This window comes from Hippocampus comes, unplaced genomic scaffold, assembly GCF_001891065.2.
Source record: "Hippocampus comes isolate QL1 unplaced genomic scaffold, H_comes_QL1_v1.1 scaffold99, whole genome shotgun sequence".
NCBI classification, from domain to species: domain Eukaryota; kingdom Metazoa; phylum Chordata; class Actinopteri; order Syngnathiformes; family Syngnathidae; genus Hippocampus; species Hippocampus comes.
Window position 1 is genome coordinate 508,459 of NW_017805134.1, and position 17,748 is coordinate 526,206.

The following is a 17,748-nucleotide window of genomic DNA, read 5'->3' on the forward strand; positions in this document are numbered from 1 at the left end:
ATTCAGACAAAAGTGTGGGCATCAGCATCCAACAGAAGTTTTTCTATTTCTGACTGCAAGTCAGCGCCAGTTTGAGAAGCTTTGTAGCCATCAAACCGCTACAACGCGTCATACAATTCACGCATACATGGCTTGTCTTAAACAAAACCTGCTCTCCGCAAACTGCACAGCAGAATGCCTCATACCAATGCTAGCGCTAATGCTAGGTCATAAATATCCCTGAACTGGTGGCCTATTTCCACAGTTTTGTCCATTTTTTCCACTTCCTGCATGTGTCCCGTTGCTTTTGTCCATGTCGATTGGCTAAATCCTATCGTTGTCGTCTCCCACGGGAAATCAGAAAAGCTCGTAAAGCAGCGTCACCGCTGCGCTTTCCCACGGCTACTAACGTGAGCTTGGTTGATCCTCACCGAGGTCAGTCAAGGAACCGCGGGCACAATTAGAGGATTTATCATCAGCTTTTGCAGTTATACTTAAAAAAAAAAACATACACAACATTCTAAATCCATATTCTGTATGCCATTAGAACAATGGCTTTTGCTAATCCATTTAATATGAGAGGCTCAGCTCGGCTGGACCTACCGCATGGGATAAATCGCTGCTCTGCTGGAGTTCTGTGGGGAGTTGATCTAAAGCCAGTGGCAAGAATTAATTCTGGTGACGAAAATTAGGGGGAGATTCCCTGAACGGACCAGGTTGGATCGTATGGGAAGAAGGAGGGAATGCTTGGTGGGAATCTACACATTAAAATCCCAGGACATTTCATTAAGTACACCTGCACACCAAGAGATTCATGATGCCAAAAGAAAAAAAATAAATCAGCCTCTGTAAAGATAATAATGATCAATTCTGTGTTTTTATGTTTATTACTCTGCTTGTAGTTTGCACTGACTTGTGGGCCATGTCAAATGTCAGTTTTAATATTTGCTGTGGGCCACTGAAAAATTGCTGGCGGGCCGCAAATGGCCCCCGGGCCACAATTTCGGATCTCTGAGTTGGATCAATATTACATTGTTGAAATATTTCAATCAAAATGTATTATTTTTTAATTAATGTAGAAATCATCAGTTTTAAGAGGACATTTTAGTGGCTTAAAGAGCACTTGAAGTGCTTTTATTATCGTCTTATCATTTGAAAATTTTCAGGCACAATTCTGAAAATAATTAAAATGTATTTTTGTTGCAAACAACACCGCTCATCACCCCGAACCCCCCCCCCCTCCCCCTTATAAAAGGGTATGTACACTTGTGCAACCACATCAGAGTTATTTTTAGTTGTCCCCTTGGCAAGATTCCATTTTTTCCCCCCAGCTCAGTTGTATAGGTGATCGGTCCTATTAGCGATGGAAAAGGTTTGAAATAATTTATTTATTTTATTTTTTTATGATCATTCAACCTGCCATTTGAACGGGAGTGTGTCGGACTTTATATCCACTCTATCTCATTTGAAATGAACCATTTTCAATGCGTGGATTAACATCACTTCATGACGCACACCACGTGAGAAACTACAACTAACTCTACGCCACAAGATGGTTCAAGCGGGCAAATAACCCAAACTCAGAAGGAAAGTCGTCGCTTACGGCACATAATAAAGCCTGCGTGTCTAACAGATTAGCAGTGTGCCCTCCGCCATTAGGCGGCGTTTAAGAGATTGCCCCTCACTGTTTTCGCATGGTAATAAAGTAATTGAAGTGGCCCTGCAGGCACATCTGCTTTTCATTGCGACGGCTGCCTCATTTTGTCTGGCCTCTCATGTTGCCGTATATCACCCTCGGCCCCCCGCCATGCACGCGCTTGCTCAACAACACGGAGGTTTCCCAAAACATGAACTGGGATCCACTGGAGTTCTGCAAAAATAATAATATATATAATAATAACAATATAATAATATAGTAATAACAATAAGATGAAATAAAAGACTGTGAAATTGAAGCAGCGCGCAATTCATTTTTGCTGGTTAGTAAGGGTGCTAAGTAGCAACAGATGTGGTAGATCGCAGATGGATGACCTTGAAATTGTGGCACCATCTGTCATTGATCTCTGTGGGATATACAGTGGCATCAGAGGGGAATATTGTGACACAGGCATTCTAGGAGGGTGGGGGCCAGTGGTAGCCAAAAATCAGAGGGAAGATTCCCATCAAGCAGCTCTTGACAGTAATGGTCCCAGGGGCTGCTAATCCTGATAAACAAGGGATCCCCCCCCCCCCCCCCCCCCCCCCCCCCCAAACCCGCCCCACCTGCGGTCACCTGACCACAAGGAGTATGAAGTGGAAAATGGCTCATTTCAAAGGAATAGAAAAAAAAATGAATGAAATGCCATGAACTCTTGTCTATGAGCAGAGTTATTGTACACTTACATATTTTAACGTATGGCAATGAAGCTACATGAATGAGGTTGTAAAGTCTACACAGGAGCCCACCCACCCGCCCTCCATATTCAGTGTCAATCATCTGAGGTTGACGGTTATGGTGGCCCGAGGCCCACAGAGTGAAAAGTGTGCCAACAGGGGCAAAGTCAAACTGTTTGAGAATTTGACTGTCCCGCATGAGCTCAGTCACTCCAAAAAGACACTCAGCATTCAAATACATGGAACAATTTAAAAACACAGGCAGAGCAGGCCAACTCCACACAGAATGGCCAGAGCTGAGATTCGAACCCTGAACCTCACAACTCTGAGACAGACCACTAGGCATTTCTTTGCGCTTTTGGCTTTGAATTGTTTGTGAAGGATTCTAAAAGCCTGCTGGCCCAGAGCAGCCGAGATGCCGCGGTGATTATTTTCCTTGTCAATGTGCATCAGATGCAATCAGCTTTGTGAAAACAAGAACTAGAAATTAGCAGGGCTTCCATTTAAACATCCAACGGAGCCTTCCGAGACCTCCCCGACAGTGGCGTTTTTTTTGGCGGCTCACCGGAATTAGTGAGTTAGTGTTTTGACGTGGGAGACAAGTTGTGGTTTTGCTCTTCCACAACAAGCCACTTGGTGCAAAAAGGCCTGCGAGCATGTGGCCTTCCCCTGCATTTATATTTGGGTCCATGACTTCAAACTCAATATGTTGTAAAAAAAAAAAAATACACCCGCCCCGCCAACACTTGTTTTTTGCTGTCCCTTTTGGATGCCTCCGCATGCACATATGAGGACAAAAGAGCTTGTCAGGAGCACAAAGAACACTTCTAAGTTATGTCCCGCCATTCAACACCTGCAATGGAAAAGTTGTGATTCCAAAAGCCACCTTCATCTTGCAGCGTCGCTGTGCGTTGCCGAGGCTCCGAGCAGCTGCGTGTCGCTCCCAACGGGCCTTTGGTCAGCATCACTGGTGAAAGCTGCCATTTGAATAATAACAAGTGTGCAGGAATGGCCGACAGCTCTCGGTTCCTCCCTTGGTCAACGGATAACAATGGAGGCTATTTCAGCAGCTCGGACTCAGCTCACGGTCAAAGGAGTCTGAATGGAATGGAAAACACCAAACAAAAAACATGACTTTAGATTTAGATTCGACATTAAATCTGTCAGGAAGCAATGGTGGGGCTAAAGGTCAGAGCATTGATTTTATTGTTTAGCAACTGCATCACTCTGGGAGGGATGTCGGTGAATGTATACGATATAAACACATTTTGTCATCATATCACTACTTGATGTTTGTATAAAATACAATCTCGGATGCAATGATTTGTGGGTTTTCGAAGACACTGACGAGGTCAGTGAGAAGCGAGCTTAGACACTCTTGTCTAAGCTCTACTTTATGTGCACGCTGTAACTATTCCGTGCGAACGAAGTAGTAATTGTGCACAAATAAGTAGTTTGTGCACCCAAAGTTTTTTTTTTCCCCTTAAATGTCATGTCTGGGGCTCTGTATTTTGTTTTATTTTTGGGTTAAGTACAAACGTCGAATCAGTACTTTTGCTTTGACCAGTATTTCATGTGTGCGTGAGTGTGCGCGTGCGTATCAAGTGAGAGCGTGAGTACATTTGCCATTTTTGTCCCAAGGCCAAAAAGTTTGAGCACCTGCTATATGTCAATTTTTCTGTCATGAAGGACCTCCCAGTGGGCGTGATCATAGAACAACCTTATAAATTTGCCTGCGTGACGTCGCCGCCAGTCGCGCTTGAGCGATGTGCCGCGCACGACCCCATCACACTTTTTTCTTTTAAATGACCATATGGACTTTGCGTCGGAAATCCGCTGCATTCCTTATATTGTTTAGTTTTTACCATGCTGAAGAACAACGGGAAGAAGACGGCCGTCTGCGTTAGCACCGCGGCGGTTCTCTGCCTGCTGATGTTGTTGGTCGCCGTGCGGCATCGCGGAGCTCAAGTGCGCGCGGAGAGCACCGGTCCGGAGGACACTCGGTCGCTACCCGGGGCCGAAGGGGGGGAGGCTTCGGCGCAAGGCGGCGGGCAGAAAGGCTTCTCGGCGTACTTCGGCAAGCTGAGCCGTGGGCGCAGGGCGGCGGAAAAGCCCACTGCGCGTTCCTCTGGCTACGCCGGGGACACCGCACCCCCGCCGGCCGAGGACATCCGACCCGATGACTTGTTCATCGCGGTGAAGACCACCAAGAAGTTCCACCAGTCCAGACTCAACCTGCTTCTGGACACTTGGATCTCTAGGAGTAAGCAACAGGTAACTATGAACTTTACTGACGCTTGTAATAATGCACCATGTCAGATGAAATGATTTTCAGCACTGTGGGTACACATTTTTAAGAAAACAGCAACAAACAAACATCTCACAAAAAGTATATACACACTGAAATAATGATAACGCTATTATTCCTTTGTGTGAATGGCAAAAAAAGGGGGGGGGGTTACACAGGCTATTAGTACCTGCTGCCATCTCGCAGAAAAGCATTTAAGTGTTCTGCCCGTTACTCTAAGTCACTGGCATAAATAGATGAACAAAATGCATTATTTGTTGTTGTTGTTGGGACTTTTGGGTTGCCACTGTCACTTGCTTGGTTTGTTGAGTTTGCATCAAATACATCAAGTGCGTTTGTATAATTTCCAGCAGGGGTTGAAAATGACTGGGCTTACACAATGAAAGATGGCTGCTTCCATTTTTTTTTTTTTTTTTTTTTAAATAACACCCATAAGTGGCAATGAGGCGCTCAAGCAACCCTATCTCACTCCCACCATCCTGCATGTCACTCTTTATTCTCCTCTGAGTGATGTGCCTGAGAACGAAGGGGACACTTTCAAGCAAGAGGACACCCCCTTATGCCCCCCCCCCCTTCACTCTCTCTATTATGCTTCCTTTTTTGAGGTGTCCCTTGTGAATGCCCCCACCCGGTGCAATGGATGCCTCGGCGGCAAGCGCCGAGTCCCCAAAGCGCCCTGTCCCCCCTCTTTCGCAGTCCTGGCAGGAACAAAGCTGGTCTTTTTGGGATGGAGGTGGGGCTGAAGAAAAGATTTCCCAGCACCCCGTCTGCTTCTCTTTCCATGGGAACGCGAGAGAGCCCGAGTCTGGGTCAAGCTTGAACAGAGGGATGGGGGGCTTCGTCTTCAAGGGGATGCCCGTGGGACAAATGGGGGGTGCAAGTGTGTGAATAAGTGGCCTCACAAATATACCCAGTCAAAGTGATTTCATCCTGCAGACAGGGGTGTCACATTTACTTTAAAATTTGCACGACTGAGCCATTAAAGTTCAAATTTACTCCCCCCACCCCCCACCCCAAAAATCACATTGAAGAAAAAAATGAAATGAAATAATCTCCCGAAACCTTTTTTTCTATCCTACGACCAATGTTTGAAGTACTAGAACACTACACTAGGACTGAAATGAATAATGGAAGAAGTCCAATACTTGGATTACTCAAAACAATTCAAAGCCAAATCTCTGCTTGGAAGCTTCGCAGTGATCATTGTTCCGCACAGACTAATGTTACCGCAGTTGACAGCAAGACTGCAGGAAAGCATGCGGACAGAATGTCCAAAATTTTGGGATCATTTCACACGTCCCGCTTTCTTGAACTCTTGAAATCTGGATGTGGTGCTTCTCTCAGACTTATTGGTACAATTGGCACAACACACCGTGGCGTTTTTGCCATAGAGACAAAAAATCATGTTAAAACGCCGCAGAGAAATCAATATATTCAAGTTAGGCGCATTTAGCGGATGGCTAGGTAAGCAGGCCACCCGTGGCTTCCCGACTCCAGACGGCGAGAAAGCGGCATTGTTCGTCCATTCATACTATATATAAGTCTGTCAACTCTGCGCTCTCATTTCTCGACACCCACGTCACTCACCAGGCCAGTCACAGACATTATAGTGCAGAGATTGAGGATGGCGACTCCAATTGGAAGCCATTCCTTCCCCTCACGTGCATACTATTGTGTTAAATAATACAGAATCATTTTTGGTAAGTCGCTAGCCATGCTGTGTTTGTCAGCATCTGCTGAGTCAACAAATTATTGTATTCAGTGGATTTAAAACACAAAGAAGCCAGATGCTTCCCTCCATTGTTTTCAATTCTGGCTGTATTGTAATCATCACTGGCACACACATTTTGAGACATTACGCTGGATTTGCTGAGTCTTCCCAGCATGAGTGCTTCGGGTCCCCCTTTGGGTCATCCCACAGATATCCATTTGGTTTTAGGTCTGGGCTCTGGCTGGACCATCTGTAAAGTCCTCCAAATGCAATTGTGGCTAATAAAGTCAGCCTTGGCTGCATCCAATACATATTTGGGGGAGAATGCAGTTCCACAATTGCTGGTAATGACTGCAAAGGGCAAAGTCTTGGACAGCAACAAGAGGCAAAGATGTCCTGGAAGGCAGCTGGTGAGTGGCTGCGGCGACAATAAGGGAAAGAGCAAGGCCACAATGCAAGAGGGAGTTTCCATCGGGGAGGGCACCAGGTGGTCAGGAGACGCAGAACAAAGGCGGCCATATGATGCGCTCGGTTCCCACCGCGTACATATGGCCGCCGCTCATTCTCACGCTCAGCTGATGAACATCTGTGGCGTCGCCATGGCATCTGTGCCTCTTTTGTGCCGGCGTTGTGTTTATTTCTGTTCTTCATCCTTTACATGTGCAGAGATTATCTGCGATCTGACACAGTGGTGCCTGTTCTTCTAATCTTTGAGTCGGATTGTCACATGCAACGAGCCCTGATAAGCTTTTATCAGCACATCAGTGTTCATCAGTATTAGAGTAATTCTTAGAACAAGTGAGGCAATGTGGCTTGAGGCCTTGAAAATGATGTCATCCTCCATTTTCATTTTCAATTTTATAATCTTACTGGAAGCTATTGAATATAACTATTTTGTAATTTAAAAAAAAATTCGAAATGTGAACTTTGTCAGCCTCTATTTTCTTCACTTTAAAACCTTTTTAAAAATATTCTGTATTTTGTTCATTTAAATCCCTAAAAAAAGAATGTTTATGTTGAAAAATGTAAAGTAGAATTTTTAAAATCTTAAATCTTCATGAATTAGTAAAAAATTACTTTTAAAAAATTGACAAATATAGTTCACAATATGAACTTTAATTTTAATCTTAAAATTGTTATTTAAAAATCTTAAGATATATATTTTCAGCCTTCTTTTTAAATTATGAAATGAGCACATTTCAAGATAATTATGAATTTGAAAAATAATTTTAAACCCAAGACATTAAAGTATACATACGTATGCATTCTTTTGTGACATTATGCACATGTAACAATGCACAATAATAATAATAAAGCAGTAACTCAACAATGGGTACTTAAAGTGGAAAAGGGTGGAACTCGATAAAAGGGAGAGTGTGACTTTTTTTTCTTTCCTAAAGAACACTTGTGTATGTTTGTATACTCGGGTCAGGGGTACGCGGGGGAGGGCGGTAGTGAATCGAGGGAAGAGTGTCCGCTGGTGCGTTTCCTTCCTGTGGAGCTGGAGGCAGCCATGCAGGCACCACGCGCGTTCAGCTCAGACAGGGGGCCACGGCGTACTTTCCTGTGGTTTCAAGTACCCCTCCGGCCCCTCCTCTCTTATCTCCGCTTCTCACACACACTTGATTTGCATGTAGTGAAAGTAACCGCGCGTCTCCTTGTCAGTTTAGAAACAAAGACAGTGGGGCAGGGAGGGCGCCGTGCGGAGTTAACTCCCGCAGCTGTATGCAAATGCAGGCAAACATGTTGAGGATTTACCCAGTGGAGACTTTTACCCTGCATGAAAACTCACCGCATTGTTCTCTACACAGAAGTGGAGGGGGTGACGGAGCGAGGGAGTGAATGCACGCATAGTTTTTGATTGACTAATCAACACTGGTATTCCACCCCCTGCTTCCTGGCCCGCCACCTGGCATGAGCTCGCCCATCGCGGCGGCGTCATTCGGCCGTCTGCCCCGTGTGACTGAACAAATAAAGCCTCATGGCGGTGTGCTTAGTGAGTTTGCTGTACAAACAGCGCCAGACATCTCTCATTGTGCAGGGAGAAGGGTGCAGAAAGTGGTCCAGCCCAGATGTAAGGTGTGCCCTTTACAATGGCGGGGGGTTAAAATGGCCTTCATCCAGACTTATATTGTTTCTAAATTTTGACATCAATATTCTATCTATCCATTTTCTATAGCAAATTTCCTCCTACCGGTTAGGGTGAGTTTGAGCCTCCCCGTGGTGACGTAGGAAACCCGGAGTGGGGTACTTCCCGGATTGGTTGCCAGTAGAATCTTCAGAATCAGAGTTCACAAATAAACATGGAAATGTTGGTAGCAACACAGTAATAATGCATTCTAAGCATGAAGATAAACATTGTCAACATATATATACTTATAGAAAATGGATCTTAATGGGAAGATGCACAAGGATGCGATGAACAGAAAAACAATCGAGAGTCCCCGATACATTGATATAAGGCTAGTATCGGTCCAATAGCGATACTGGTATCGGTACTCACCCATCCCTAGACAAGTGTGATGGAAAATGGATGAAAGTGTTTGAAGAAGCTAAGAAGACAAAGAGTGTAAAAGTCAAATCAGATCTGTTTCAAAACACTCCACTGCATTCCTCTAACAAATTACAACTCACACACTTTTGAAAAAGGCGTGTAGGGACACGTGGCGCCAGACAACGGTGGCGTGCTGCTCGGCAGGTGCCGACCCACCTGAAGGGTAAACAGGTCGACTGTTGGACAGCACCTGCTGCCACACAACAGTTCTTTCACGCCTGCAGTCATTTCTGATCTAACACTCGCCTTGTGCTTGGGGGTTGTGTAACTGTATGAATGAGATAGCGGATAGGGATGGATGAGGAGGCGGTCGGATGGTCTGCCTCCCCTTTTTTGTGGTCTGTCATCTGGGATGCTTTGGGGGCGGTTGTGCGGTTGCCATGGAATGAGTGAGAAGCGGCACAAAAGGCCTTTATGGAAGCCGGAGGCTGTTTTAATTCCACAATGTGTTTTCCCCGGACATAAAAGCCCCGCTGAATGATGCTAATCACTGCGCTTGTTATAAAGGAAAGGACCCAAGAGGGGAGGAAGAGGGAGTTCACGCAACGTTCAATACACATGCACATCTACAGCTGTATCAAATTCTTACAACGATCTAAAAATATTACAAAAGATCAATCTATTCATCAATCGAGTGGTCAGTGCTAATGCTAGCTAGCTAAGAGACCATCCATATACACATTCAGGTGTCCAGCTATGCATGTTAGCCGATTGACTTTATCTAGATTTTTTTACTCCCCCCTCTTATCCATCAAACTAGATGTCACTGATGCTAGCTGAAGTCAAGCTTTGTAACCTGTTAGGCTGGCTAGGTAGTAAATTTTCTTTATAATAAAAAAAAAAGGTGACTGAGGTAAATTCAGCTACCGTATGTATCCTGTATCTTGATTAAGCAGTGAAGTCAAGTGATTGAGAACACTTTCTCATTCATAATACTGGAAGGCAATTCTGCCAAAACATTCAGTCATTACACAACTCACTCTACCGAGCCAGCCGCTCCAGTTGGCTCATCCTCGTTATTTTTTTTTCCCAATTCCCTTAAAAATATCCAACCTAGCCGTGGCTTAAGGCCCCTGCAGTTAATCCATTTATGTATTTTGTTAGTGTCTGATGCAGGAACATTTTCATTTCCTCTTGCTAACTAGCTTGCTATTGCTAGCAGATTCAGCATTGTCTACATTGAATTTTGTATTTATTCGGATTTTTTTTATCATGTTGATTATAAGCCCCTTAAGGGGAAAATTCATCTTGGTTAATTTTATATTTGACTGTATGTCTATTGTCTAGCCATATAACGAGCTGCTGCTACATTTAACTAGCTAGTTCACGAAAAGCATCTTTAGCGAGTGAAAGGTACCGACTACAACCACAATAACAAACTTATTGTGAAATTAGCATCAATCAAAACAGAACATTTATTCTTTTAAAGGCCGAAAATTTTAAATTGGTCACTGTATTTTGTGAAGGTGTACCTAATGCTTTTCCCCATGACTGTATATATCATTGACTCTAACATCTAATTCCCCTTGTTTATCCACAGACATACATCTTCACAGACGGTGAGGATGAGGAGCTCAAAATGAAAATCGGTGAGACATTCCGACAGGGAATATTATTTCTCACGCACCACGAAGACACATTATGTTGCAGAAGTTAAAAAAAAAAAACTGCCAATGATGGACGTATGGGAGCTGCATGTCATAACTTGTCCATGTATGTCCACAGGGAGTCACGCCATCAACACTAACTGTTCGGCCGCTCACAGCCGACAGGCCCTGTCCTGCAAGATGGCCGTGGAGTATGACAAGTTCATTGAGTTGGGCAAGAAGTGAGTGCTTGAGACAAACACGCGCGCGTATGTATACACGTTCATTTGTGGGTCTCACCGTGTACTTGATGCTCAGGTGGTTCTGTCACGTTGACGACGACAACTACGTGAACGTTCGAGCTCTGCTCAAGCAGCTTTCTCAGTACCAGCACACCCAGGACGTGTACATCGGAAAGCCCAGCCTGGACAGGCCCATAGAGGCCACGGAGAGGCTGGGCGATAATAAGATGGTGCGTAGACGACCACTTTTTAAAAACTAACTCTATAACCAACTCTATCCCACGCTATGGAATTACAAGATGTTTCTCTGTCGTCTTGTTATAGAAACCAGTCAACTTCTGGTTCGCTACTGGGGGGGCAGGCTTCTGTGTGAGTCGCGGTTTGGCACTCAAGATGAGCCCCTGGGCCAGGTAGGACAATTATTTACATGATAATTAAAAACAAACAAAAAAACATCTACCATGTCTTACCTACGTGTGTCGTCTCTCCAGCGGCGGCCATTTCATGAACACGGCGGAGAAGATCCGCCTGCCCGACGATTGCACCGTGGGCTACATCATCGAGTCAGTGTTGGGCGTCTCGCTCATACGCAGCAACCTGTTCCACTCGCACCTGGAGAACCTGCAACAAGTGTCTAGATCGGAGATCCACAAGCAGGTGAGGATGAAAGTCCAATAGTTGGTTGAAATGAAACAATTGAATCACAACGGTACTCTGTGATGGCGAGTACTCAAGTGCTTTTACTCGAACCGCAAAAGAGTGGTATCGGTGCATTTGAGATTTATTCTATCTTGTTCACATGGTTGTCTCCATTCATCTTTTTCCTCAGATTACTCTCAGCTATGGGATGTTTGAAAACAAGAGCAATATCATCAATTTGAAAGGAGCTTTTCCTGTCGAGGAGGATCCATCCAGGTGAGGGACTAAACATACACCTGCACGTAATCTGAATGTGACATTCGATAGCAAAGGTTCTGCCTTTTCAAAGACAACAGGATCGTACCATTTTTGATCGTAACTCCGATCTCCCGTCGGTCCGTGTCACAGGTTCAAGTCGGTGCACTGCCTGGTGTACCCTGACACCCCGTGGTGTCCGCCCCAGGTTGCTTTGTAGGGCGACCGCTCCTCTCTCATCCTCGTCCTGCGTCTTGCCTCGGTATCTGAAAGGCGGGCAAGGACCAGCGTTTTTCGTCAGTGTCAAGACCGCGTCGCTGCTGGGTTCTTCCAGCGAGCGCTACGGCGGGCTTTTTCGTGTATGTGGGCTGCTGTGCGGGCCGCCGATTATGGGACTACCGCCACTTCTAAGTGGATTTCAACTTTTTTTTTGTTTTTTTTTTTAAAGTTTGCAGGCAATCTGTTGAGCTTTGTGTATTTGTTGCTTGTAAATGTATCTTGCAATTCTCATAGAATGTATTTCCTATTTCCACGACCTTTTTTGCCAGCTTTACGCCGCCTTTTACTTTATTATTAATTTTTTTTAATGTGAGCGTTTTAAAAATGGAAACGCTTCAAAGCATTTTGATTCCAGACAAACGCTCTCATGTGAAGATTTTGTTGTGCTTTTATGTAAACAGTGTTAGACTGACCTATTTTGAAGGTCATCAGAATGAAGCACTTTGAACCTCTTCAAAAGAAAAAAAAAAAAAAAAAAAGACATCTTGGAATGACTTCAGATTTGTGTCCAAACAAACCAAACCCCTGCAAAATCCCTTCTATTCATTTGCATCTAACTTATAAATGCGCTCCTTGCATGCGTTACAATCAGGAGGGAAATAATGAACGGGGGGAGTTTTTGATTTGGTTTTTTGTTTGTTTGATTTGTTAGGCTTTTGAATTGTTGAAAAATTGCACAGCTGAATTTCAAATGAGCTGATTCCTCACTCGGGGAAAGATGCTCGCCTCTCAAGACTCGAAGCCAAGAAAATCATGTGTACTCTTGCACAAAAAAAAACAAAAAACAAAAAAACATGATCGATTGTAATATGCTTTTCCTTGCTGAGTTCTGCGAGGCGACAACTTAACCTGAGCGACATCAGCGTCTCTGCATGGAGTCGACCCATATTGGGTTACGCTGTACATGGCGACTACAGTATTGTATACTGTGCTTTTGTGAGCAACCGTTATGTACAGGAACGTTTTCGAATGTAACGTGGTTTACGTCGGCTTTTGTAGGAATCGTGTCGTACTGCTTTTTTTTTTTTTTTTTTTTTAATTCTCCAGCATCTGGAGGGCTGGAACTGTTCATTCCCAATGATGACATCTCAGGGATTATGATCTGATCCTGCTATTTAACTAACACAAGTCTCCCCGTGTTGGGGGCCCAGAACGTCAAAAATAAAAGCGCTGAACCACTGAGAAACATTTGGATTTGCCGGTGTTTTCATTTTTCCTCCATGACAATCCATGTGATCAATTTATTGATGAATGAAAAAAAAAATGCTTCCTGAGAAGCATATATATGGGGGGGATGCAAGTTCCTACAAAATTCAAACTACAATACAAAGTTCAGGGGAAGTAAGGTGATCTACTTTTTTTAAAATTCTGTTTTTAACATTTGTAGTTTTTTTTTTTGATAATTAAATACAGTTTTCACAAAGACTGGAGATTGGAGACAGTGCCTACGAAATTCCCTGATCTGGTTGCCAGCCAATCGCATAGGACGCTCACACTCATACCGAGGGACAATTTTGAGTGTTTCATCAACCTGCCATGCATGGTTTTGGAATGTGGGAGGAAACTGGAGTACCCGGAGAAAACCCACGCAGGCACGGGGAGAAAATGCAAACTCCACACAGGAAGGCCGGAACTGGAATCAAATCCTGCACCTCTGCACTGTGATGCGGACGTGCTAACCAGTCGTTCACCGTGAAATATTGCAACATTTTTTGTTTTAGTACCAGTACACCTTGCAACCCATGTATCTGCCTGATATCCAGCTGCTGTCGTCTCGCCCTGTGCTTTCTCTGCGAAGACTTTAAGGGAGAATATTCCTGATATTGTGGTTGGTGCTCGACCATATTTTCCCACATAAGAACGCCGCCGACTATATTTTGAAGATGACACTTTTGAACTCAAGCAGGAATGCGAACTCAGGGCTCTGATGTGGGAGGTCTGATCATCTTTGCCCTGCGCCCTCCAAAAAAAAAAAATCAGCTCCTCGTGGGGCGCACACACGCCGTTCCCCTTGTTCCACGGCGCCAAGCATGGGAATGTACAGAACATCGTCGCGACAGCAAACTTTGGTCGACCGCTGAAGACTAGTAATTACGTTTAATAACTGCACATATGTGACAGGCGGGTGTGTGGGAAGGATGCCGAGGGATTATTGTACAAATATCCTTCAGTTCATGAACTGGAGCCTGCAGGAAATACTTTGGGGGTGGGGGGGGCATCTTTCCAGCAGTGGAAAAGATGAAACTGCATCTAGTCGCAGATAACACTTGCCAACCTAATAACATGAAAAGTTAAAGTCGCAAGCACTTGTTCCCCTATGGGCACATTGGGTACTTGCTTCCTTGTGGCTTCAAAGTCACAAAAGTCGAATAAGGACGCTTTCGTCGTAGTATAAATCATCAACTCACCCATCAAGCAGCCTGAAGAATTTTGTGTCATCTGGGGCGATTTACAGCAAACGCGTTGGAGATGACGGATGGGTGTTAGACAAGACAAAAAGACTCCGGCGTTATTCGCATTCCCTGCGAGGCAAAAGCAGGATTATGATTTGTGGTGGGAAAGTTTGTGTCTTTCCAATTGTCTCTCGCGAATGAGTCAATCCTCTTTCCGTTTCAGGGAAAAGTTTATTTTTCATGACTTTTTCCACACGATCACATCCTTTTTAGTACAAATTGTGTCGCGATAATGGTGGGCATCTACATCATAAACCGCACGAAATAGCATCTTGGTTTGTCCTCGGTCGGTCAGGACGCTTCTTTGATTGGCCACGTTGCGTTCACATCACAGTCCACGGAAATGGCTCATGAGTAATCCACTTCCGCTACACAAATATTTTTGGTCGTAAATAATGTTCAGTTTTGAAGATTGTCGTACCCCCACACATTTTTGTTTCTATTATTGGGACAATCCAATTTTAACACACAAGGATAACCTTATCGGAGAATCTTATCCATAAAATTGTTTCGCAGGGGCAAAATCAGGAGAAAAACAGCCCGATTGTTAAAGGGAAAACAATGGGTGGGAAGGGGGTTGGGGGGGGGGGCACAGTGTGGCATCTGGAAAAAAAAAACACCTCATCACATAGTGACATAAAAACAATACTTGCTTGGGTGCTCCACGCTGGGACAAATCCACTCTTAACACAACACATACATATGGTTAATCTTATTGGACAGTCTTACAAAATAGTCTGGCAGTACGACTGCCTTGATGTGTACCAGTCATATTCAGACAGGCAACCATTAACTGAACCCACACTGCCTGCATCCAAGTCAGGCAAGTGGATAATTCTAAATTCCAATACTTACTGCTGTCACAGTATACAAGGCATACTGGCCGGTCCATGAGTGTCACTGCCACAAGTATTTGGGGGCAATTGGAGTCCCCATGGGGGAGCTACTAATCAAGAAGGTACGCTAAAGCTGCAAAGAAGAAAAGACAATGCACACGGTGAAAAAGTTGTCAACACTTTGCACCACGTTGATGGCAACACAGTCACAAAGGTGGACTTCCTGGCACCTCCCATTCAAAAACCACAATGAAGCTGTCAAGTCTAGTCAGCTCTGAAATGCCACGTTTACAACTGAATCAAAGAGCAAAACGGTGGAGATCACAGCAGGTATAATGATCCAATTTGGGGGGGGGGGGTAGTTTATCAACGGCAGCCAGGACATTCCTGGTATCACAGGGGATTACGCAGACAGGGGCCGCTCGCACGTTGTCTTTTTGGCTTCCCTCCACGGCCTCCATCTAAGTAGAGGTATTGTCCACCGGATCAGACCCGGTGTCAGGCCTCGGCAGACATCGCACAGCAACTGGCAGAGGCCTTGATCCCTCTCGACGGGCAGCTCCTCACACACACACACACACACACACACACACACACACACACACACACACACACACACACACACACACACACACACACAAATAAGAGAGCCTAATCCCCCTATCACGTGTCACCCCAAGAACTTGAACTGTGGAGAGGCCACGCTCCAGCAGCAGCTTGAAGAGTGCTTGAAAGAAGAGTTTTCGTTCAAATGAACGCCCAGTGGAAAGTTATATCATGCACAAACATTTTTTGGGGGGCTAGTTTCTATGGGTCATATTTAAATAATTTTCTGATATGGATATAATACACTGTACACCATAAAACCCACATTGTGAGGTTTCAAAGAAACTACAGATATATGCACAAAATGGTGGCCATTATCAAATTTCATTAAGTTGCAGTAATATTAGTTGTTTATTGCAGAGGATAAAGAATACAGACATGGGCATAGAGAATTAGATTAAACTCTTTCGGGAAAGAAAAAGAGGTTTGGAGAGCTGTGCAGCATCCCAGTGAGCGGGAGCTTCTCGTTTTCTCTTTCTGGGATAATTGGAGAGCGTGATAAATCCTTCATCGGATGCCCTCACCCTCTGACTGGTACGGCTGATGCGTATAGAGGAGGCGGCAGCATGTGAATAACGTGATACCCGCCACTATCAACTCGCCACTCCCCAATTCCCTTTGCTAAAAGTCATCTAGGACACAGCTGCCTCCTTGAGAACACACACCACACATTCTGGTACACACTGAGGCAACAAGGCAGCAGCAGGCGTTCAAGTGACAGTCAATTCCACTTACCTCATGGATTTCATCCCGTCCTTTCACTTGAAAGACTAAATCCAATGACAAGCGTCAATGATGATTGGATTGCAGTCCAAAATTTCCATACAGCTTGCACCAAAGTCATCATTCAAGTTGCTAACATTCCTATTGAACTGGGGTCAAGTGGGGCAGTGAGCCACCCGGTCCAGCAGATGCAGCTGCAGTGGTTAGAAATCATATAAATTAGTCGGGTTAGAGTAAAAAAACAAAAACAAAAAAAAAACAACAAAACAAAAGCAGCACGAACATAAGTTCAAAGGAAGAAACAATTGCATGTGGCCTACGAATGTGCGATAAAGTTATATACAGAAGACTCATCTTTAAACATTCTGCCTGAACAATCTGATCACAGCTGGGTAAAGTGGGACAGTGACCCACCAGGTCCAGAAGATGGCGCTGTGGTGGTGGGGGGGGAGTAATTATTGCATTGCTTGTCATGAAAATAAATTATTATACTCATTTTTAAACGTTTCGCCTCACAGTGACCCACTAGCTACACTGCCACCTGCTGTACTGGAGTAGCATGACTTACCAAAGAACAAGTCTTATATTGTCAGACTTTGATTCCAGTTTGAATCCAGCATGAAGGAAAAGAAGGTCATGACCAGAGAGTTCAATTATGATGGAACGGGGGTGATTTGACGCTCCAGAGCCAGGAAGACGGAGGCCACGTGAATAGAAATAGACATGGCCTTGTGTGGCTCTCAATGCTTTTCACAGTGCAGCTGTCCAGTGTGGCATCACAAGGAGCTCTGTGCTCCAAGCAGGTGGCAGAGAGCCCCAGGAAGTATCCATGAAGTGGGCGAGGGGGGGTTAGGGCATGTGCGGTGTTGGCCTCCAACAAGCCATTCAGCTCCTCGCCTCAAAGCTTTAGTGACGCATTCCACCAGTCCGGCAACAAGCAACGTAATTAAATTTCCTCGACGGCGAGACCGTGTGAAATTTCATTTGCATCCCGACTGTCTGATAATAACCTCCCTCCTGCCATGACACTCTCCGCTGGCCCCCCTCCTCTGCCCGCCACCATGCTTTTGTTTGTTTACAGCCTTGTTTGGCACAACCAGAACAACCAACAGCAGGGGAGATGATGTCATCGCTACTCCATCACATTCTTTCTAGCCTCCTTTCAAAAGACGTGTTTGGAGAGAAAGCCATTAACGTGAAACAT

General features: G+C 44.7%; 1 protein-coding gene and 1 long non-coding RNA gene across 2 annotated transcripts; one reads left to right on the forward strand and one right to left on the reverse strand.

Annotated features, from left to right (window-relative positions):
* The first annotated feature begins 4,088 nt into the window (after window positions 1-4,088).
* On the forward strand, window positions 4,089-12,405 carry lfng (LFNG O-fucosylpeptide 3-beta-N-acetylglucosaminyltransferase). Its single transcript, XM_019866527.1, has 8 exons — window positions 4,089-4,626; window positions 10,466-10,514; window positions 10,651-10,753; window positions 10,830-10,983; window positions 11,078-11,163; window positions 11,245-11,410; window positions 11,583-11,668; window positions 11,801-12,405. The coding sequence occupies exons 1-8, from the start codon at window positions 4,219-4,221 to the stop codon at window positions 11,865-11,867; spliced, it is 1,119 nt and encodes a 372-aa protein (XP_019722086.1). The 5' UTR covers window positions 4,089-4,218; the 3' UTR covers window positions 11,868-12,405.
* LOC109513833 (uncharacterized) lies at window positions 11,825-17,215 on the reverse strand. The gene is made up of 4 exons (XR_002167868.1): window positions 16,557-17,215; window positions 15,235-15,348; window positions 14,335-14,448; window positions 11,825-11,913 (listed from the first exon to the last, which is right to left on the reverse strand). It is a non-coding gene; the product is annotated as an uncharacterized LOC109513833 (long non-coding RNA).
* Window positions 17,216-17,748: the final 533 nt, after the last annotated feature.

Excerpts from the sequence above, each read along its gene's own strand:
- lfng (XM_019866527.1), top strand. The coding sequence starts at position 4,219 with ATGCTGAAGAACAACGGGAAGAAGACGGCCGTCTGCGTTAGCACCGCG. Across the intron at positions 4,627-10,465 it reads TCTCTAGGAGTAAGCAACAG|ACATACATCTTCACAGACGG; the intron begins GTAACTATGAAC and ends GTTTATCCACAG. Across the intron at positions 11,164-11,244 it reads AAGATGAGCCCCTGGGCCAG|CGGCGGCCATTTCATGAACA; the intron begins GTAGGACAATTA and ends TCGTCTCTCCAG.